Here is a 23558-nt window from a genome sequence, read left to right on the forward strand (position 1 = left end):
TGGCCGTCCAGCGACCTTTCCCCATTCGTTGTGGATTAGGAGACCTTTCTGTGGGTTTTTTAAAAAATGAAAGGGGCCGTCTTGAAAGAGCGAAGCCCGGGCGAGGATCGCTCCAAATGTCAATTTGAATGGTGGAGGCGAGTTTGGGCCTGAGAGGCTTTGACACATCCATTGACAGAAGGTCTTAGAATAACATAGTAGTCATGGTCAGATCACCATCTTATTCTGTGGAGATAATTGACACACATTTGGCCCTTTTTTTCTCCTTCTTTTTATTCACGCACTGACCCCTGCACAGACATGCATGGCCCCAGCTTTTGCACGTGTACAAACACCTTTAAGGTCAGGGATACACTTGACCTGTGCTTTCACCACTGATAAAGCTCACTAAACATTCTGTGTGTGTGTTTATTTCTGCTCAGGGTTCCTTTTACATGTCAGCCTGTCCTTTGTGTGCATGTTTTGTCTAATACCTGCTCCATGCTGTGTTACTTACTGATGTGTATCTACGAGTAACGGGAGCCAATGCCAAGGTAGAAGATTATAAAAGGCAAGGTCTCTTTACACAAGGAAATTGAATGGATATCCCGGTTTAGAAAAATAATCAGTCAACATTTTGATTTCACTGAGCAGGTACATTCACTGCACCAAGGACTCATTGGGTTTTTGGCATTTTATCAGCAAAGTGTTGACATTGCTTTTGTATGTTTATTCATGTGTTTCAGGGTTCATGTCCAACATGCAGAGGAACCAGGGTAGCTCTCAGTTTGCCTCTCCTCAGTCCGGACCTCCTATGTCCCCCCATCCCTCACCTGGGGGCCCGTTGTACTCTGTGGTGGGACCCTACTCCCAGAGCGGCCCTCCCGGCCCTTATGGATCTCAAGGATCACAGTATGGACAACAAGGTCGGAGCTGGTTTGCCCAAATTGCCATTACAACAAACTTGTTTTCATTGGTGCACTTTCATTTAGGAATCAAAGTTTTCCGGAAGGTCGGCCCGCTGATTGTCCATAAACGGAAACTCCTATTGAAGACCTGGCCTTTAGATCCATTGAGGTTTGGTGACATATCGACCACTTGCAGGACTAGTTAGTAAACTACTGTAGCCGACGAGCTAATCGCTAACATGGCTAACACAAACATTTTTGGACTATTCAGGTGAGAAAATTACACAATTAATCACACACGTACACACACGTTGTTAATGGGACAAAGCTCCAATAAGAAATTGAGTCCTGATTCATTGAAAGACTATTCAAAACCAAAAAAAGATCGAATTTGATTTTGCACAAGCTGTGACTCCTTTCAAACTTAACGATGAATTATTAATCATGAAAAACACGAACAGGCCCCGTGTTGACTTCCTCCGTTGACTTTTACCTGACTTCAGTTTTGCGGAACAGCTTCTGCTTTCTGACTTGTCTTATTGGAGCGATGAATACACACACATCGCTCATTCAGATGGAGTCTGGCCTCAGATGGGGAAGCCACATTTAGTCTTTTTTGATGACTCTTGACCCCCATTTCACAGTGACATTGGGCCTTGACATCAGTGTCATTGGTTTCAAAGAGAGTTTGCTAATGAGGAATACAAAAGGACTAATTTTGAAAGACATCCTCAATTTCTGTCTCTCACTCTATCTGTCTCTCTCTAACACTCCCACACACACACACACACAGATATAGTCTTCACTAGTCCTGTGTGGTGGGTCTCCCTGCGGGCATTAAAAACCCAGCTTCCTGAGGGTGTGACTCTCAGAATATTCATGAGACACTTGAACTCTGGACGGACCTCTTGGCCCTCCTCATGATAAGCTTATGAGATAGCTTGAGAATGACACGTCGTTAGGTTTATCCGCTGAATGATGATATCCAGTGGTTTACTTACTTTCGTAAAAGTACTAAATTATTACCATTTAAATATACTTAAAAGTGCCAACAGTAAAAGTACTCATTTCAGAATAACGTGAATAAATCGACAGACTCTGAGACTTTTAAAAAGAAAAGAATCTTATGCCTTTAAAAGTATACTGTTTAGCATTTCAATATATGTGGCTAACTAACACAATTGAAATGAGGTTTTAAGCCGAGCTAACTACTCTGCTAATTTGCTGCAGTTGTTCCAGATCGCGTTAACTCATTTTAAATGATTAGGTTAAAGTCCTTTACGTGATCAATGTGGGAACAACATTTTCGACTGTTCTTGAATAATCATTGTAATATACAGTTCAGTTTACTACAGTAAATACTGTAGGCCAGTTTGATAAGACATTTGGTAAATCAGGCACATCAATCCAAGCCTTTTGTGATACTTGAGAAAAAAACGAATAAAAAAATCAAAAGATTCCCTGAAATTTGGGGGGAAAACTTTGGATCGCTCTCTGTAATCGAGCATTCTCCGCTCACTTGTTTCCTCCAACGTACGACTCCTGGCAATCCAGCAAACGTTGACATCTGCTGTTGTACTTAGATTTCCGCCATTGGCGACACACCAGATGAAACATTATGGTATTTCTTTGGTAAATGTGTGTTTCAACGTGTCCCCTTGATAAATGTGCCCATCCGTGCGTGTGTTTTTCCTGAAGTTGCGTCCTCTCCCTCTCATTTGTTAATGTTGATTAATAGCCCTAATGCATTTGGTATTTGGTCTCCCTTTCTCCACCCACTCGTATCTCTTAATGTGACTTTGGCTGGGCTGACAGCCCAGTAAGCAGACAGAACTAAATAAAGAAATAAAGTAAGCAGAGAGCGACAGCGAGGCGGACTAGCCCGAAGAGGCTCTGGAGGCAGATGAGCGTGAAATCTCACTCGGATGACAGGAGAGATGTTCCCATCAGAAATGCAAAGAACAGCTCAGGCTCGCTCTCTTCTCATCACACACACACACACACACAGTATATACATACTGATGTATGTGTACTCTCATTCAAATTGAATACACTTGCAACTGACCTGCATCTGTCCTGTATTAGTACTCTTGGATATTTTCAGACAGCAGTGCAGAAAGTACCCCAAACCCGTCAGGGACCCGTTTAGGTTGGACAGGGCGGACAGCTGCTGGTCATTGTTCGTAATGACAGCTCCATCTGCTTCCCTTCCTTCTCCTAAGCACACTAGCTAATTAGCCAGCCATTAGCCAACGCAGAAACGCGCTCCAACTTTCTGAACTCTGCTCTGCTGTTTGTCTTGGCCTGCATGCCAATGCTAGGAGAACCCAACTCTTAAGTTGTGTGTGTTTGGTGTGCGACCCAAAATTTCCGGCAATCTCGCTCGCCACACACACGCAGCACTAACGGTTTGAAGCTCGCCAAAGAGCATGTCTGGTGTTATGTAAGGGAAGGCTGCAGCACTGCTCTTTTATCAGCGGCTAATGACTGCAGTAGAGCTTGTGTAATCGACTACGTTAGCCCTTCCAACATACGGTTACGGTGATGCATGAGTTTGCAGGAGGATATGGCCCTTCTACAAACAACACTAAAATATTTAGTGCTTTTTTCCAGAGAACTTTGATTCCATGAGGCTGCTTCCTAGACTGTAGCCAAAGCTTTTCTTCCAGATTTATGCGCAGTGGAACCCTGCCAAAGCTTTCCCTCCCTTTTGCTGTTTTCTAATGAGGAGCTCTTAAAGTGACTGCCCAATATTTCCCCAAAAAAATATGTATGGCTCTTTATGTTCATGGCTGTCGTTTGAAAGCCCTCTTTATCCAAAGTTAAACTGATCTCGTACTGTGTGCTGACATCGGGCTTCTCAGGACTCAAATAACTCCAACAGCTGTTTTCAAGACATGCACTTGGACATGGTACAGAGCCAGCATGTTGACAACAGTGGACACATCGACAGACGGGGGAGGAGGATCTCAGGCCATTACAGCAGAGAGATTTGGAGTCCCCCCCCCCTTGCGGGGTTAAGCACTCGCTGGTAATGACCATGCCTCAGACAGCACTTTTAAGCCTTAGTGCCTTCTTGGAGCGGCAGTGTAATTCAGCCAAAAAAGGCAGCGCCTGGGGGAGGGAGTGGAGTTTTTCGGAGGAAATTGACAGTGTGTGGAGCTCGGCGGCCCCAAGGCGCCCCCCCCCCCCCCCCCCCCCCCCATCCCTGCTTAGGGCTTAGGCTCAGACGCCCTGCCGGGGAAGGTGCTGAGGTGGCTGGGAGAGGACGTGGGAGCCTCAGGCAAGAGAAGACGCCGCAACAAAACTATCCATCCCAGCAAGTCATACATGTGTACTGCAAGAGAAACAGTTAGAATTAGGTTTTCAGCAAAGTAATGTTATTGTTACTGAACAGTACTGAATGACACTTTAATTTGCATCACAAGGGAAAAATAGAGGAGACGGTGTACCATAGCAACCACACTGACGGTTTAGAAAATGTAACTCTGAGTAAGATGGAACGAAATGAGTACCAGGGTGTCTTATTCTTGTCAACACACTGCATTTCTCTCCCCAACCAAATCCGTCTTCCTCCAACCACTACCACATCGGCAAAAAAAAAGAAGTAAAATGGAAAAAAAATGCTGTTATTTTATTTGTGTTCATCCACATGTGGACACGGACAGCCTGACCTGCTGCTGTCCTTGGCAGCTCAAGCGTGCAGCCATGTAATCTGCGTTTCACTCCTTATTGATGGAGTTCACAGATCCGGAGGGCTCGCTGGCGCACCATCATACCTTACTCCACTGTAGCTGGGAGAATGACTGCCTCGGCTGTTAGCATTGGACGGTCCAGTCTGCTGAGGAAGCAGTAGACGGTAATCTGCTTGGTCACACTCCAGCTCTCCCGCAGGACTGCAAGGATTAAACCCGGCGCAGGATATAGCGTCCACCGAAGGCGTGACTGTGCCGGGAATTTCCATGTAATTGTGAACGAAGCACCATGAGCTCTCTTTCTCCTCCCCTCCACCATGCTATAAATACCAGCAAGACTCCCCGAAGGCACCAAGTGCTCGAGAAGCAGGCAGGAAACCGAGACTGAGCCAGAAGGACGTGAGAAGGGACAAAAAAAGGAATGACGTCCTCCTTGTCCTCTTTTCCTCTTGTCCCTCCTTGATTGGTTTCCAGAGTAATATGAGTTATAAGCTAACACTGAAAATATCTTTGAGCAACAGGAAGTGGGATTTCTGAGCATTTAGATTGTGTGTTTTTCTCTTAAAGAAGCCACCAACTGCTCACAACTCGTAATACTCTATATGAAGGGTTATGACTAAAAAAAGACACACTTTTGTATTCACTTCCTGTCAGAAGTTAACTTGAAGTTCAAAGTTAGGAGAGACATTAAAAAACTGAACTACTCTGACTCTTGCCTCGCAGAAACTTGCTGACTTCTATCTGGTTCTACACAAAACTCCCATGACTTCCATATTGTCTTTTACAGCTAAAAATGCAGCTAATACATATTTTCAGTTCTATGAATTTAACACCATAGCGTGTCAATTTAGTCATGGACTAGGTTTACAATAATACTAGGGATTTTGTCAATTGATGTTATATTACATGTGTTGTGATTGTAGATAAATATATTCTGTGCTATCTGTTTTTTGGATCATTTGCCTCCGCAATGATCCAACTTTCTCATCTGATGAAATCTGAATGGCATCGCCAAAGCCTTTAGAAAGCATAAATGGCTCTTATGAAAACACTTAGAATTTCAGGGTTGAGCTCTCACTCATTTTACTCTCACAGGAAAGCTTAACATTAACCCAGTCCCACGGCCACTCTGTCTTTCCTTTGTCAGCCGAGGGAAACGTAGCCCACAACTAGAACATTTGGAACGGTAGTACGTCACGGCTGATAAGTTCTCTCGATGTAGCACACAAACCTCTTCAGTTAGATTTGGCTTGGCATCTCACACCCCTCCCTCCTGCTAAAGTCAAATACATTCTCATGGAAACTTCCAGTAACTCCCATCTTTGGGGCTTTTAGCTCGTCCGTCGAATTGGGGAAAAGAATGCAGATTGTCCAAGTGGGACTTCTTGTTCTAAACCACTCCCCGGGAGGTGTGCTGAAGCCTCAGTCTGTCACAAGGGCCAAAAAAACCACAGTGTCCGCCCAGGCTATTGAGAATGTATGGCAGACGGCCATGACACGGGGCTCAACAGCTGTCCAAAAAGGGCTGAGAGAGGTCGCTGACCTTGTTCATCTGTAGCAAACTGAGCCGAGAGGAAGGAAGCTGCAGGACACCGTTCCCAGGATTCTTTCCACAGCGTTGTAGGCGGTCGCTTGTGAGAGGAAGAAACATGGAAATGTGTCTTTCACTGGTTGCAAGGTCTCAGAAGTATTATATATGCGTTCACACACACACATACACACATGTACTGTGCACCATACGTATCCTCCTGTGTTCATTAGCAGACATCCTTTCTTCCTGAACGCTTCCCTATTATAGCCCCAAAACCCTTGACAGGTGTCAGCCGAACTCAGCTCACCGACTCACCAAAGCCTGCCCAGAAATAATCCTCTCCTTCTTTTCCCATCTCCCGCAGTAGATTTCATCACAATTTCTGGACAAATTCAACCGAAGCTGCTGACTTTTATGGGAAAGACTTTTTTTGATTCAATATAAATCCTATCTCGGGGCTTCGGGGGGAGGGGGGTGGGGGGGGGGGGGGGGTCATGAGTTCTTTCCCGCTGACTTCTGTCTGTATTGTTTCCCCCCCCCCCACCCTCTGCTGCTTCCTCTCGCTCCCTCCCACTGTTGGACTTGCAGGCTTATGTCATGTGGAAAGTGTCACTGAAGCAGCTCGAGGACACTGAGAAGCCATTTCCATTTTGGTAGACGTCCCGCCCCCCCCCCCCCCCCCCCCCTCTCTTGTGGAATATTGTCATTCAACTTTCCCTCGTCTGAGCATTGCAGAAAAGCCTTCAGGTTTTAAAGGGACTTGATCCCCTTTTCCAGACATTCACAGAGGATTAAGCAGTGAGGCCCAACTAAAGCACCCTTAATCAAATCAAAATAAATAGCCCCCTCCACAATATAGGATGCCACATTTTCCTTTCTATCTTGCGGGGGGGGGGGGGGGGGGGGGATTTGTCCCAGGGAGGGAATCTCACAGTCAAAAGGCCCGGCGCCTGCAGAGGGAATACAATGCGATGTGCTCTGTGTGTGGGGCTGCACTGCCTTTACATGTGCAGTAGGTGTGTTTTAGTGGGCCTACGTGTGTGTACATGTGGTCTTTGACAGCACGGTGATTCTCTCTCAGCTCTTACTGCAGCTGGCGTTGGAGTCGAGCTTTGCTCTTCGAGCCAGAATGGAGCGGTTTAAGTGTGCCTTAGGAAAGCTCCTGGCATCGCGGCCATGTGGCCCTCCAGGGCAGCAAGAAAGCATTTACTGCAGATTAGAGCTCCTTTCAAGTGTTTCACAAAGTCAGCCTTAAGATTGACAATTGCTCCCATGGCCATCCAGCAAACCTGCAGCTGTGGAAAATGTCGGCACACGCCACCACCATATAGTTTTTACGGCCTCCTCAGGAGGTTAAAGAGCTTATGAATCAGAATTTATTTTTGCTCTTTACATTCCACGTCTGTCACACGATTATTTTCTTGAGGGATGGAATTGTTGTGTGTATCACTGTTGCAGGTATAACGGTAACAGCTGACAAGCGCTTGATGAACTCCATTTCCCTCAAATGAAGTGATTCATAGCACCCTTCTGAGACTGCTGTATTTCACAGCAGCCATTTTGTGTCATTCTCGTAAGCAATCTATCAAATTCAAGTGAGATGTTGACAGTCTCAAGTGACAACCAGTCATCTTTTACGTTTTAAATGACAGTCTGTGTAATACCTACATTTTCAATGATTTTAGGCTCATTCCCATGTTGTCTTCTTCCAGGCAACTATCCTCGGCCCTCCAACTATGGTGGGCCCGCCAGCACCAGCTACAGCGGCCCCGGCATGACCAACAGCCAGGGGATGAACGCAAGCAGCCCCATGCACGGCCAGGGGCCCGGCCAGCCCATACCTGTAGGGCGCAGCCACGGCCCGGGCAGCCAGAACAGGGCGTACCCGCCCATGGCTCCCAGCTCCCCCAGCATGCCCCAGCCAGCTGGGCCCGGGATGGGCCCTCCTTCTTTGGGTAATTCTAACCGCAAGGCCCAGGAGGCAGCAGCTGCCATGCCGGGATCTGCCAACTCAACACACAACAGGTGAGAGAGCACAGCATGGACTCAGCTCTAATGCCTTTAGTAAATCATGTTTTTTTTTTTTTTTCTCACCTAAGTTTGTATATAGATAGCATAGATACAAACGTGTGTGTGTATTTGCATATAATTCATTGCTGCTGCTCCTGTGCCATAATTGTCCTAAAGTGATTATTGTGTAAATATTATATTACAGCGCCATTCAAACAGAAATGGCCTGAACTTCTTTGTGGGACTAAGCCTTTTTTTTTATTTCACCTGGAAATAGTGCAATGCTGGCACGCTCCTCTATCTCACATCAGGGTCATCTGTGGGGAGGTGTGCTGAAAAGCACCACAGAGAGTTTCTGCGCCACAGCAGTCTTTTCAGATGTGAAGGCAAGAGTCGTTCTCAGGGGCTCCACGCTTCTATGAGCCGTTTGCGGAGCTATCCCTATTTTCACACATCTCATAAAGTGCCTGACATGTTGATAGCTGGCACTATACACCAAGTGCCATTTGTTGCAGGAGGAGAGATATTGGTCTGTGAGCAGACTGTATGGGTTGAATACTGCACTGTCAAAACATAAAAGAGGAAAAAGCAAACCTTAGGTTTAACTGTGAAAACACCAGAGACAGAGGTGACACCAAACACCTTATCACAAATACAAAGCGCTTTGATGCTATAATGGTAGGCTATATGAGTTCAGGGATATTATTGTTCCGTCAGGGCTGGAGCTGTGAATATATCAGTGGTAGCGTCGGAGACCAGGGCTGTTGTGGGATTGTGTGGGCAGTAAACTTTTCCTGAACCCTGCCGGGGGAACTTGTTTATGCGCTTCCTCCAATCGGTGCGGGTTTCGCCTCTCCAGGCGTTCTCCGGGCCGAGGTGGCGCTTTAACGTTTGTCAATGTTCGTTCCCCATTTCTGATGGTGCATGAGGCAGACGGGAGACTGTGAGCTTGTGATGATATTTCAAGTGAAGTGTCTCTTTTTGTCGGGGGGGTCCGTTGACGCCGATCTACAGGCGGCCTCCGTATGCAAGGTCCCCAGTCCAGATGCAGCCACCCCGACCCACCTCCACCCACTGGCCCTCACCCCAACCCGCCTCTGCCCGTCCACCACCTTCCCCTCCACTCAGACCTCACCATCCACCCATCCCACCACCCTCACATTCACAGCACTATAGGTAGGTCCACCACCCTCATAACACGTGTATCTGCACGCCTTATATACCGTCTATATGTGTTTGTGTGTCGTGTGACTAAACTGAAGGGACCTCTTTCAGGCTAAACAGACCTGAAAGGGATCATGGTGATATTTCTCACGAGCTCCCTCTCGGAGCAAATCAAGAGGAGTCATCATTGTAATTGCCATCATCACCTTCAGCATCATCACTGTAGTCATCATTATCATCATCAGCACGTCTTAGTCACTCTAACAGACAGTATGATGCATGGTCACACACACAGACACACTCACTGAGCTTCAGATTGTCGTGTGCACTGCGTTGGCATTTTGCGGTGTAGCTGACAGTGTGTGTGATTAATTACGTGCATCAGGGGGGCCCAGTGCACACACACACACACACACACACAGCAATGCAAATGCTGGCCCAGCCATTAAGGGATGGCTGGGCTGTCAATAAGAAGTGGCATGACATGATCCCCACTGCTGGGACCAATCAGACTGACTGTCAGTCTCTCCTCACATTCACCGAGACACCGGAGAGCTGGCTGTGTCGCTGCTGGAGGAGAGGTCTCTCTCTCTTTTTCTCTCTCTCTCTTTCTCTCTCTCTCTTTCTCTCTCGCTCTCTTTCTTTCTCTTTCTCTCTCTTTTTCTCTTTCTCTTTCTCCTTCTCTTTCTCTTTCTCTCGCTCGCTCTCTCTTTCTCTTTCTCTTTCTCTTTCTCTCTCTCTCTATTTCTCTCTCTCTTTCTCTCTCTCTCTTTCTCTTTCTCTCTCTCTCGCTCTCTTTCTCTCTCTCTCTTTCTCTCTCGCTCTCTTTCTTTCTCTTTCTCTCTCTCTCTCTCTCTTTCTCTTTCTCTCTCTCTCTCTCTCTCTCTCTCTCTCTCTCTCTCTCTCTCTCTCTCTCTCTCTCTCTCTCTCTCTCTCTCCTGTGCTGTTTCTTTACATATCTGTCTCAAAAGAGTGTTTTGTGTCTTCATGTGTTTCTCCTCTCAGTGATCCATTTTGATTCGCTGCCGACTGTGAAAACATCCCTGGGTTTCTTGTCTTTGTTCGGTGTGCTATCTTCATCTTTGGCACGTTGTGTGTGTTTTACTGCATTGCAAAGGTCATATTTGAAGCAAAACGTCCAGCACAATGGCGGCTTTTTCTTTTGATTTTCCTTTGGAAATCTGTCTTTTCCCTCAGCTACATTGGCTGTTGCTGCAGATGCTCACGCTAACGTCCAAATGTGTTCATTCAAAACAAACATTGCTTTCATTGTAGTTAAGGAAAAAATATTCAGACGGTTGATTTTTATAACAACAAAAGACTTTCATAAACTAACTGCCAACTTGGTGAGACTATTTGTTTTCAAAGCATATCAGTGTTCACAGATCTGAATTATTTGTCATTTTGCTATACTATACGTCTTCTTTATTCGGAATACAGATTTTTCTTCTTCTTCCTACAATTAGGAATTAGTCTGGCAGACAGTTGTTTTGACTGATTTTAAACAAAAACAGAACCTAACTGGTTGTTAAGATGGACATTTTTGGAGAATACTCCCGTTTCTGTGCTGCCCTCGGAGTTGTTCCTGTCTGCTGTCGCTCATTCTACCTCTTTCATCCCTCCCCGTCTGCATCTGTTCTCTCTCCTCCCACCTGTTTCACTCTTTTTACCAACTCTCCCAACTGTATCGCCCTCTCCGTCTCCATGCAGCTCTGTTATCCTACCCAGACTGTTTTATCTCCCTCAGTCTTTCTTCCTCCCAATTTGCTTTTTGTTCTCCGCTGTCTCCAGCACAGCCTTGTTATGTTTTTCTTCCTCAGATCCCACTTTAGAACATCTGAGGGAGATCAGGAGAAAATTGGCCTCCGAAAACCTGCAGTTAAAGGCTCCAGTTCCCCGTTTGCTCTCCAGATCTCAGTGCAACATTCTGAAACATTCAGCCCTAGTTCTTCTCTGTCTGAGGAACAAGTTGTTAGTCGTAGCACGTGTCTAGTTTCACTCTTTGATGCACCAACCTGAGTGAACTGCCACAGCCGCCCGCTCCCAACCTTCCAAATCAGGGGCTAGTTAGCACCGATGTCATTGGCTGGTCTCTTCTTTTCTTCATTTTCTTGAACACGTCCCTTTATTAGGTCTCCACCAATAATCCCTCTCCATCTCCACGTCTCATCCCCAATCTCCATCCAACCCTGACTCACACACACCCTCACACGCTAGTAGACACACTCCGGCTTCATTATGCTGAGTGAAAAGAATGCCAAATGAGCAGAGGAGGGCCACTTCTGGTCTCCCACTGCTGCAGGCGTGGGTCGTGATTAAATCTTCAGAAAGTGTGGCAAAAGTGGGTTTTTTCGACTGGATTATTGGTCAATCGGTTGGATCGGTGGTTTAGGAGAAACAGTGTTGGCCTAGAGAGTTTTGGGCACCCTGTTGCTCTACTAAAAGTTAACGTGAGCTGTGAAATACGTCTTTTATTTTAACGACAAACTCAGAAAATCTTGCAGAATTTTTTTAATCTAGGTTAATTCCTAATTTCAGAAATAGATGGTGGTCTTTCTTGAAATTACATTTGAGGGAAAATGGCATCAGTTTTATGAAAAGTTGACTCTTTGGGCGTTCTAGGCTGCCAGTTGTCAGTATGATGAGCGTAAAAAGTCTGACATGTCATGTTCCAATAACACGGACGGTGTCAAGCCTGTCAGTGGAGGTACACGTTTGTTTGGAAGAAAGGTGCGGTACAGCATTTTTTTTTAAGAGGCTGTGGATTGATGTTACGGGAATTATTTTTGGAAAAGAGAAGAGAACTGAAAGTATTAAAAGGTATAAGCTTTTCTTGGCAGCAGCTTCTGAGGACAGAATTGGCTTTTCAAATGACTTTCCAGCGCTGCCGGCGACACTCCACAAAAAGTTCCTGGAGCTATAGGAACGGGCTCTGTCGACAAAATAAGCACTTAGTAGAAGAAGAGCAAAGCTCGAGAGAAAAAAAAAAAAAGAGCCGTAAATCAAAGGGAAATTGAAGGGAGAAAAATGTTGGAAGAAGGAAGAGGAGAGGAGAGTGCTCCAAGGCAAATCCTCGCCAAATCATTCATTTCTGACCTCCTTAGTAAGTAAATTTGCTAAATAAATAAGAGTAACGCTTGAATGTCAAGAACGAGTGATGCTGCCCGTGGTCCTTTGTCGCTCGCAGTCTTGGCAGTGTTGCGCAGCGCTCTGCTTTCATTAGATGGGCAAAATAAATGGCTTCTCCTCCATCCATCCTGAGCTGTTTGATGTTTGGGAAGGAGGGGAGGGAGAAGCGAAGAGTAGCTTTTCTCTGGATTAAATATGTTAAAAGCTGTCCTTTTATTTTTTTTGTGAGGGGGGGCTATTCTGCCCCCCCCCCCCTCCTGTGTACAATTTTGTATGTGTGGTGGTGAGTTGAGTCAGGAGTTTGGAGGAGCTATGAGCCCAAGCTGCCCTGAGAACAGATTGGGTCCATATATAATTCATGGCCTCCAGCCGATCCACTCCATCCTTCCATCCAGCAGCCTCTCTCTGGCTCTTTTTTCTCTCACTTTCTTCTTCACACTCTTACACACACACACACACAATGCCAAGGGATCGATAGCGAGGGACGCTCAGCCATCACACACACTCCTGCAGTCCCAGCGCTTCTGCTGTCTCGTCCAGTTAGCAGCGCTGGGAGGCGTCAGCGCGGCCTGTCACCACGAATGAAGGACAAAGGCGCTACCACTTCTAGAGAGACACACCGTCAGCTGGTTGGCTGGCACCTCGTAACCATGGCATCCCCTTGGCAACAGCGCCCACCCCGCGCATGAACACAAGGACACGCTCAAACACACACTGTCACACACGCACGCACACACACTCTGCCCACGGTGCGAAAGTGGCCTTCTCCGATGCCCTTCACACATGTGGACTCAATAGCAAAAAGAGAGAGGTGTGTGTGTGTGTGTGTGTGTGTGTGTGTGTCTTTAGAATTAGGGAAAAAAACAAGGGGGAGAGTGAAGGACAGCCAGGGTAGAGTATTTAGATAGAATGAATAGAAAAACAATGGTAGTTGTCACTTTGAAGTGATAAAAAAAAATGACAATGTCTGTTTGTATTTATGCATTTCAGCTGTGAGAGGTGGTCGCCTTTCTGCCCCAACGATGTCTGGACCGGCCGAACAAACCAGAGTCCCAAAGCAGAGTTTTCTTACATCTTCCCTGTATTGTGGTGTCTCACGCAAACTTTTCAAAAAAAAAAAAAAAAAGGCAGAAAACTCTGAGAGAGTGCTGTTTCTATCTGTCTCCCTCCTCAGGCAACTCCTAAACAACAAACAGAGTGCACTGGCCTGATGCTGTTAGTATAGATGTTTCCATGTTTCTTACTGTGTGTGTGTCTGAGTGTGTGTGTGTGTGTGCGTGTGTGTGTTCCCTCGGCTCAGTCTCATGGAACAGCGATTACCTTCAGCTCTGGGGCCCTGAGCTGAAGATACGCCCCCCCATCGGTCCACCAGGGACACATACACACACCACTCAGGCTTCCTCTTGCCTTAATTTCCCTCCCTGCTTCTCTCTTTCCCTCCACCTCCCTTCTTTCTCTCCCTCTACATCTATCCCTCCTTCACTCACTCTTTCTCTCTCTCTGCGGCAACAGGATGGGGTTGTTTTTTCCCCGGCACCAAGGTGCCTGAGAGCAAGATGAATGCCTTTTTTTTTTTTTTTTCTCCCCCCTTACGATAGCGGCACATGCATATATTACGTGTGATTAAACGCTGTGCAATGCCTCCATCAAGTGCTTTCTAATGGGCTTTTTTATGACATGAATTTGTCATAATGGGAGAGTGCCACAGTTGAAAACCTCAAACCACTGTGTTGTTGTTGTTGTTGTTTTGGGTATTTCACCATTCACACGAGAGCTTCTGCTTATATTGCTGGGTGAGGGGTGTTTTTACAGTGTGGATAAGTGAGGTTCTCTGGCATTTTCCAAACTTTTTTTGCCTTTCTGGCTGAACAGCGCTCTCTTTTGTGGGAGTTTGCGTGCGGCGTACATTTTCACTTGCGGGGAAAGTTGCAACGATCAAAAGGTACATTTATTTCTGTGTCTTGACTCACACACAGCTTTTTAGGTAACACGTACGCAGCAACCGAAGGAGTCTATATTTCCCCCATTATATGGAAATGGGGCCAGATGAGCGTGGATTTGGTGTGAGCTTGTTTCTTTGCCATGGAGCTCCCCTGTGCACCTCGGCCCCCATAGAGGGATTACATATGTATCATCAGCCGTGCTCTATGACTACTTACATCTGTGAGATGAGATTATGGGGAGGTTTACCAAGCCAATCCCTCCTCTTAGGCTATGTGTATCGGTTCCAACATGAGGTATTACACTATGTGTCTGTGTGAGTGTGTGAAAGAGAGAAAGATGCCAGTTAGGAGGGAATTGACTGGCATAAATCTGGATAGAATTTTGCTTTTCGTCCACATAAAACATTGTTGCATTTTGGGCCAAATACACCTCCTTGTGGTCTGCCGTTGCCTAACATTGTCTCTCTGATGTCTTCCTTCCTTCCTGCTTTCCTTTCATCCTGTCTCCCTTTAAATCCACCCTTGCTAGTACCATTCATCTCCTTAGATGTCTGCCCTTCCCACCTCTCCTTTTACTGTCTTCCTTTCTTTTTGTTTCATCCCGCATTCTCAGTCCGCCTTCCTTTCCTCTCTTATGTGTTCAGTCGGTTAGGCCTCTGTCTCGCTTCATCTCACATGTTTGTTTGTTTTTCTCCCAGGCTCTCTCAACCCTTTTCTCCCAGCGGCCTTTTATATGGTTGTCCAGGCGATAATCTTGAGACAGCAGGAGACAGACCAAATTGTTCCAAACACGGTGTTCCCTTTCAGCCCCCATGTCACTGGCTTTGGCCTGCCTGGCATGCAACGATAGATGTTGCCTTCAGTCAGACACACACACACACACACACACACACACACACACACACACACACACACATGGATGGATGGCCAGCATTCAGCAGGTTGCAGATAAGCCCCTCTGATGTCACTTGCAACACCATGTGATGAGCCGCCTGAGAGCGAGAGAGAGAGAAGGGAGGCTTAGGGAGGGAGATTGACTTCTGCTGGCACCATGGCAACAAATAACATGATCCTCTCCAAAAGCACACCTTAATTAGTTAAATTATGACTTGTGGGAGAGGGAGGAAGAGAGGGGAAGAGGTAGGGTAGGGGGATTTGTAGAGGAGAAGAGCAAAGAGCGGATGGGAGTTTTTCTCTTTTGATGCTGCGTGCTCATCTTCAACCTTTCAGAAGAGCGGCTTGTTTGATCAGGGATATGTTGTGTACGGTGCTTTCATTGTGACTTTCAGATATACATGCTGCTCAGTTTTTACGACAACAAATAAAGCAGTAAGGCAGTGACAGATTGACAATTTTGTGACTTCTGTTCTTCGGCAGCTTTCACTGTGACCCACTTATCTCTTCCACAGCCTGTCATTACATTGTGAATCAAAACTGGATTCATCCCTACCGCCTCTACTAACATCATTCTCCTCTTTCTGTGGTAGGCAGGGCAGCTATCAAGGCCCCGGCCTGAGCCAGGCGAGCCCCATGGCTACCACTGTCCCCAACAGCCAGCCAACGGGAAACAACAGCTCAGGCAATGCACAAGGTCCAGCCTACAACATGCCGCCTTCAGGTATACTTGCTGAATGCCGACCAGCAGAGTAATGGGTCTTTGTTGTCTCAGGGTTTGAATACTTCCACGCAGGTTCTGACATTAGCCAAACATATAACAGGATTCAAACCACCCCATGTTCACTGAGAAATCGCAAGATGAACCTAGGGACTCATTCAGAGGCAGGTGGAGAGAGGGAGGACTAAAAGGGGCAAAAGATTCTGAAAGGCGAAGAATTCAAGAGTTACTTTCTGAGCTCTTACTTTCTCTGCTCCAGTGAGGAAAGATGAATGCGGTGCATCCTAGGGCTGGGCGATAAATCGATTTAATCGATTAATTCGAATGTGTGCTTTAAGGCGATGTGTTTTATTGAAAATCGAGAAAATCGCCCCCACCCCTCCCCCCCGTTGGGTTCCCGTAGTAGAGTGCGCGCGCATTGTTTACAAACTAAAACAATGGCGGCCAGCAGCTTCACTGCTGGCCGCCGCCGCCGCCACCTCACAACAACAACCCAGCATTTTGGAGACATTCACCAACTGTACTCCGCATGAGAAGAAGAGTGCCCGGTGGAAAGCCATCACGGATGCAGTCGCGATGTATATCGCAAAAGATATGGTGCCCATATACACCGTGGAAAAGCCGGGGTTTATTCACCGTCTCAAAGCTTTGGACCCCAGGTACGTGCTACCAAGCCGTAAACATTTTTCTGACGTTGCCTTGCCTCGGCTGTACAATAGTACACGCCAAAGGATCTCTGCGGAGCTGGAGGGGATGTCATTCTACTCCGCAACAACTGACCTGTGGTCCAGCAGGTTGACCCAGACACCGATCCACTTGACTGGTGGAAGCGTCACCAACTTAACTTTCCAAGGCTAAGTACTTTAGCAAAGAAATACCTCTCTGTGCCAGCTACAAGTGCCCCCTCTGAGAGGCTTTTCAGTGTGTGGGGGGGGGGCATTGTTACATGCCACCGTGCATGCCTGAAGCCAGAGGTAGTAGACAGGCTTGTCTTCCTGGCAAAAAATATTTAGAAAAAACATGCACTACTGTTTAATACTGTTGGTTATGTTGTGAATGCACTTGATTTTGTTTACATGCACTTATTTACTGTGCAAAATATGTTATGTTGATGTTAGATCAGATGTTGCACTTTTGAAAATGTGAATGTTAAAGGGTCATATACATTTTATTTCATGCTGTGTTTGTATCAGTGTATTCAGTTAGAAAAGCTTACTGTAAAAAGTTACATTTGCACAGTTGTTTACAATGGAAGGCTACTATTTAATGCCATTTAATGTTATGTTTAATTTAATTTTATATTTAAATGATTCAGGCAAACAAAAGAGTGACCAAATACTTTTTGTATACTACAGGCACCTTTCTACAATGTTCAGGTTTTGTTTGCACTTTATTTTTATCAACCTACTTGGGAAAATCATCACAAAATAAAAGAAAAAATTGTTTTCAACAGCTTCTGTCATCTGCAAAAAATTTTGGGGGGAAAAAATCGATTTAAATCGTGAATCGGATTTTTTGTAAAAAAATCGGAGATTTTTTTTTTAGGCCATATCGCCCAGCCCTAGTGCATCCCTTTTTCTTTCAGCCCTTCACCCAGCTTCATTGTTGCTAAATGCATCTCGGCTCTGTGGCTCCCGAAGTGAAAGGCACCTTTTATTCAAACACAAACATCAGAATGCGTGACATTTGGAAAACTTCAAACGAATTAGAGCGCCATGGTTCCTCAAAACTCATCTGGTTTGCCCCTGGGCACGGTAAAAAGCCATTAGTTTTCCCACTGTGCCGCAGCACACAAGGGAAAAATAAAGAGGGGAGCCTCGTATTCAAGGAGCACTTCTTTCTGTTCATGAGAAATATGCAGCTGGCACTATGAAAATCAGTCTTTAAGGACCTCAGCTCTTCTTCAATTAGAAACTTCGTGAAGGTATTCAAATGTCTTTGAAAGCAGGAACAAGTCAGCCAACATCTCCTTCCCATTCTGTCGCCACTTTGAATACGTGAGGTATTCTAAGTGGTAAAAAATGCTTTTTAAGTTTCTTTCACAATCTTCTCTTGGAGATGAATGGCTGGACAGACTTTAGAGGCCCCTTGAGAACACAGAAAGAAGAACATAATATGTAAACCATTTTACATGTCTGACTTTGCCTGTGACATCAAACAAACAATTATCGAGCAGCTTTTAGCACAAACAAAGAGGGCACTGTTCATTTTAGGGAGTTCAATCACATTGAATTGACTCTAATACAAAAACATGGCAAGTAAACATCTTCATTACATTGTGGTCAAAGCATACCGGCTGGGAGAAAGCTTTATTATCTTATATATTCATACTATTTATGGCCAAAGGACAAGTTTTTTAATGTTTCCTCATTCTTGTTGAAGGAGCCATGGGAATGTCGGGAGACGGGATGATGAGCCCAGATGGGAAATCGAAAACGGACGTAAAAGACGACAGCGGCCCGGCCAACGAGCCTCACAAACCAAAGGTAGCTCCTTGACCTTTTTCCTCTCGCCATCCTTCTTTGCAATTCCCTCTCTTCCTCTCTTTCTTGATCTTGCTCTCCTAATGAAGCAAACCGAATCGGATCAACATAAGCTGCCTCAGCACAGTGGGCTGTTTCTCTGTTGTTTTCGCACCATATTTAATGATTTGTTTAACATTTACCATTTCTAATGTTTTCCTCGCTTTGTTTTTTGCCCCCAGCCCTCTCTTCTTGCTGATGTTTTGGCAGCCCGAGCTGCAAAAAAAAAGAGAGAGAGAGAGAGAGAGGGCTGGGCATCTGCAGTACACACACATGCGTGTACACACTTTCAAACACAACACAGAAATGCAGTGCATGTATACACACACAAACACACACAACACATGCATATTTATTCATTTATTTTATTTTACAAAAAGTCAAGAAGCCACGCACTGGCCTCTCCAGCAAGTCCACACACACACACACACACACACATAGACACATGCACCATCCTTCTCCTAAACAGTACTTCCTCAGTGCCTCACACATACACACAAACACACACACGTCCCAATACACAATGCTGACTTCTCACTTTGCCCTACAATTGCAGCTCAGCTTGGCTCAGCACAGCAACAACAGAACTCTGCTCTTTGCTCTTTTCTACCCCCTCCCCTTGTTTTTGCTTAACAGCCCCTCTCACACACACACACACACACACACACACAGGTGTGCACAAACAGACTCACACGCCTCCATCACATCCACTACACGTCTTTTCCCTCCAAATCCCTGTCTTTTCTTTTGCTGATTGCGATAGTAGGGCCTTTTGAATTATTTAAGTCAGTCAGAGCAGCCAGAAAGACCCCGAGTGCTCCCAAAAGAGATGATCTGTCTGCCAGGAGAGGGCGGGAGAGTAAGAAAGAGAGAGGGAGAGGGAGAAAGATAAGGTTTTGCTGACATGAGCATTCTGTACACAGACCAGAAGCACTTGTCAAGCTGTTGTTCTCTCTTTCGCAGTCTCTTTTACACACACACACACACACACACCCACACACACACACACACACACATGTATGCGCACCTACACAAGACTCACACACTAATGTGAGCTAACGTGGAGTGATTTACACAAAGTGAAGCGCACACACATTTATAGACACAGACTCGTCATACTGATCTGCATGCATTTTATATCTCTCGCATGTAAACGCATGCATTTATGCATGCAGACACAATAGCAGTAACACGTGCTAAATCTTTCACACACACACTTGCCGTACTTTGGCTATAGGGCTATTTTAGACAAAAAGTAACTAAGTACATGCAAGTATGCAAGTACTGCACTTAAGTATCATTTTAAGGTGCTTGTACTTTACATGAGTAATTCCATTTTATGCTACGATACATTTATAATCCACACATGCAGGAAAAAATTGACCAGCCACAAATACATGAATAATTATAACATAATAATATGCGTAAAAAGTACAATATTCCCCTTTAAAATGTAGTGAGGTACAAGTATAAATAAAAAATACTCATGTGGAATGGAAATACCTCAAAATTATACTTAAGTACTCTGTGTACTTTATGTACTTTCCACCTCTGGTTCCAAACTCATGCATATCAACACAAACACACACACACACCTCCGTATGTTGGTGCACACACACACACACATATGGACTCATTTTGGGTCATCTACTGTTGCAAACTTGAGCTATGACCACATTCGTGTTGTGTGGGCAGCAGTAGAACACACCGCTGTGCTATACTGATAGCAAGGAGGTGGGTGATGGATGCCTTTTTACAAAGAAAATGAAAGTCCTCTTCTTCTCTCCACTCCTCACCAGCTACAGGACGGCTACAGCAACAATAACAGCAGCAGTAGCTCCCAGCAGTGTGTGTCCCAGCCAGCCACGCCAGGCAGTGCCCTGCCCGTGCCCTCTCCCCTCTCACCCAGCCCAGCCAGCCTGTCCTCGTACCACGGAGACGACAGCGACAGCATCAGCAGCCCCCCCTGGCCCCTCAAGACCCCCTCCAGTCCTGTAAGCACGAGAAGCTCAAACACGATTGGATGGGTGGATGCGTGCATTTACTGAATAAGTACAGGAATTACATGAATACATATAGACACAGAAACCAAACCAAGCGACTTAACGATCAGTTAAACAATGTGAATTTCCCTTTATGGACAATATCGTCCGCTTAAGCTGTTAGTTTGATTGATTAATGTATGACTGAAGGATTATTGTGTAATTACATGATCAAAAGCTGGTTCTTAGACCACAGAAGTCTATCGGAACCTGGATTGAAGCCAGACATGACTGCGAGAGATTAAACTTTGTCCTCCAATTTGAATTTGAGGGCTACGAATGTGCTGTGAATGAACTTTGAAGTAAACACAGGCTGCACACTGAACAGAGTGCTCTAAAGAAGTGTTTGTTTTTGCTTGGTCATTCAACCAAGGGCCTACTTCAGGATGTGTAAATATGGGATGGAACTTTAATGATCCTCATGGGGAGAGTGAGTTGTTGTAGCAGAAAACAGCAAAGAAAAATAATTGTCAGAATAAACTCTGTATATCAGAATGTGTAGCATATACTGAGCAGGAATTCCTCAAATTTGCATTTTTAGAGTGAAGTAAATTATGTGTCCACAGAACATGAATGAACATTTTTGGAAAAAAACACATATAGTTTACATTTTATATATATGTGATAAAAATGTGTATAACAAGAATGTAGTGTATAAAAGGTCACTTTCTTACATTTATTTACCGTAAGTCATCTGCATCTCTCACCAGAAAGCCAACCCGAACTCCTCCTCCGTCAGTGGGGAGCGAATCACGCGGCTGTTTGAGCTGGGTGTGGAGCCGGAGAGGCGGGTTTGGGTAGAGCGATACCTGACCTTCATGGAGGAAAGGGGCTCGCCGGTCACCCAGCTTCCCGCTGTGGGCAAGAAGCCGCTGGACCTCTGGAAGCTCTACATAGCTGTTCGGGAGATTGGAGGCCTCGCCATGGTAACGTTTAAGGAAGTCAATGTCGTTGAGAAAATGTTAGATCAGATTCTACTTCACTGCCATTGGACAGGAGTACAGATACTGAGATAACAGACAAAGATGAAGAAATATTCTGTGCAGGAACCTCTACAGGAAACTTGTATGATTCTGCCCTTGTGCATCATCAACTTAATATTCTCCAGCAATGTGCAGTGAAGCAGCATGGCATATGGTGAGCTTGTAAAATGTTGAGAGACGTACTCAAGAGAATGACATACTTCTCGGGGGAACCCGTATTCCTGAAAATATCACAATACTTGTGTTCTGGGAGGACTCCACGTGTCAAACCGCGCGTGATAAAAATGTACAACGTATATAAAGCTTTACATACTAACGGTAGCAGGATTTACAGGAAACGGCAAACACTACATTACCAAAAGAATGTGGACAACATTACACCTTTTTATTCCAAAGCCGTGGGCATTTTTATGCTGCTGGAATAGCTTCCACACTTGGAACCCTTCACAGCTTTGCTCTCATTCAGCCACAATAGTGAGGCGAGTGAGGTCGATCTCTTATGTTGGGAAATAAGGCCTGACTCGCAGTCAGTGTTCCAGTTGAGCTGGATGAATGGGCTTGAGGTCAGGGCACTCTGCAGGCCAGTCTTGTTATCCACACTGACATCTGGTATGAACATTTCTTTATCGACCTTGCTTCATGCCTTAGACGTTGTCATGCTCAAACAGGAAATTAGCTTCCCCAAACTCTGCTGCAAAACTGGAAGTGTACTTCTGTCTGAAATATTTTTTTATGTTGTAGTATTGGGTTTTTCCCCCTAATTGGAACTGAGCACCGATTAGCTGTGGTCAGGGGTGTCCACATACTTGTGGCCGTATAATGTCGTACTTTTTTGCTTCTGGTATGTGCAATCCTCAAGATTGACCTACAACTCTGTGGTTGTACAGTAAGTCGAAAAATATTAAGTGCACAGCCTTGGAATTAATTCGATTAAATTCAGCAGGCTGCGGTCTACCATACTCCAGGCAAAATGACAAGTGTGTGGCTGATGCTACGGGGATCCATTACTAAATAAAGAAAGGGCATGAGCACAGTTGTGCACAATCGTTGTGATCAGTGATCCTCATTTGACTAATTCATGTCTTGTCTGCCCCCTCCCGACCCTCAACCGCTCAGGTAAACAAGAATAAGAAGTGGCGCGAGCTGTCCACCACCTTGAACGTGGGTACATCCAGCACCTCCGCCAGCTCGCTCAAGAAGCAGTACATCCAGTATCTGTTTGCCTACGAGTGTAAGATGGAGAGGGGAGAAGAGCCGCCGGCAGACAGCAGCAGCAGTGGCAGCAGCGTGGCTGGAGGGGACAGCAGGAAGCAGGTCAAGATCCAGCCCCCCTCACCTGGTAAGGCCTGATAACAGCCTCGTTCACTGGTTGTTGTTTTTAGTTTTTTTCACCACTCCGCTCTCCCATCTGTCGGCAGCCAAACAACAGGTGCTGCTGATCAAACTACAGGTGTCAGGAATCTTCAGAGGACGAGTGATCTGTTTTCATGACAATGTGGCGCACGACATCACCACAATAAAGGTTTTGCCGCTGAGTCGGAAACATCGTAGTGATGGTAGCTGCCATGCTAGTTTCTTGGAGGACTGGGAACTGGCAGACATATTAGTTGCAGGTTAGAATAGACTAGAAAAGTACTTTGTTCTTCCCCAAGGGGAAATTTGTCTGTGGCAGCAGCAAAGAGGGTTATAAAATAAAATATTGGGTATGGAAAATTCACACTATATGCAATATAATAAAATAACAGAGCAGGACCTATTCAATTTAAGAAAACAAAGTAATAAAAATAAAAATGCACAGTATATATTATATTATATATTATATAGAATTATATTAAGTTAACTAAGTAGGAAAAATAAAATTGTACGGTTGTGTCGTTTTCAAGAGTCAACTCATTCGGCCTAAACAAACAGTGCCATTTGATTTTGCAGCTCATTAGCTGTTGAATAAAAGGTCATGTTATTGTTGCGAGCTATGTTATGCTGTGCACATCAGAAGCTTTAAAATAGTGAAGTGATTTATTAGAGCCAAAAATATAA

The 23558-nt window shown here is 45.3% G+C and overlaps 1 protein-coding gene across 1 annotated transcript in view; it reads left to right on the forward strand.

Annotated features, from left to right (window-relative positions):
- The window catches only part of arid1b (AT-rich interactive domain 1B), a gene marked incomplete at its 5' end in the record, with an annotated part of 158745 nt that overhangs the window by 123930 nt on the left and 11257 nt on the right, over positions 1-23558 (forward strand). The window contains 8 exons of the mRNA XM_079287339.1: positions 726-905; positions 7826-8138; positions 9138-9299; positions 15847-15977; positions 18357-18460; positions 20296-20490; positions 21249-21464; positions 22638-22860. Coding sequence (XP_079143465.1) covers positions 726-905; positions 7826-8138; positions 9138-9299; positions 15847-15977; positions 18357-18460; positions 20296-20490; positions 21249-21464; positions 22638-22860 — 1524 coding nt within the window. The remainder of the gene's footprint in view (positions 1-725; positions 906-7825; positions 8139-9137; positions 9300-15846; positions 15978-18356; positions 18461-20295; positions 20491-21248; positions 21465-22637; positions 22861-23558) is intronic.

The sequence above is a fragment of the Melanostigma gelatinosum genome (genome assembly GCF_949748355.1).
Source record: "Melanostigma gelatinosum genome assembly, chromosome: 16".
In the NCBI taxonomy this organism is placed as follows: domain Eukaryota; kingdom Metazoa; phylum Chordata; class Actinopteri; order Perciformes; family Zoarcidae; genus Melanostigma; species Melanostigma gelatinosum.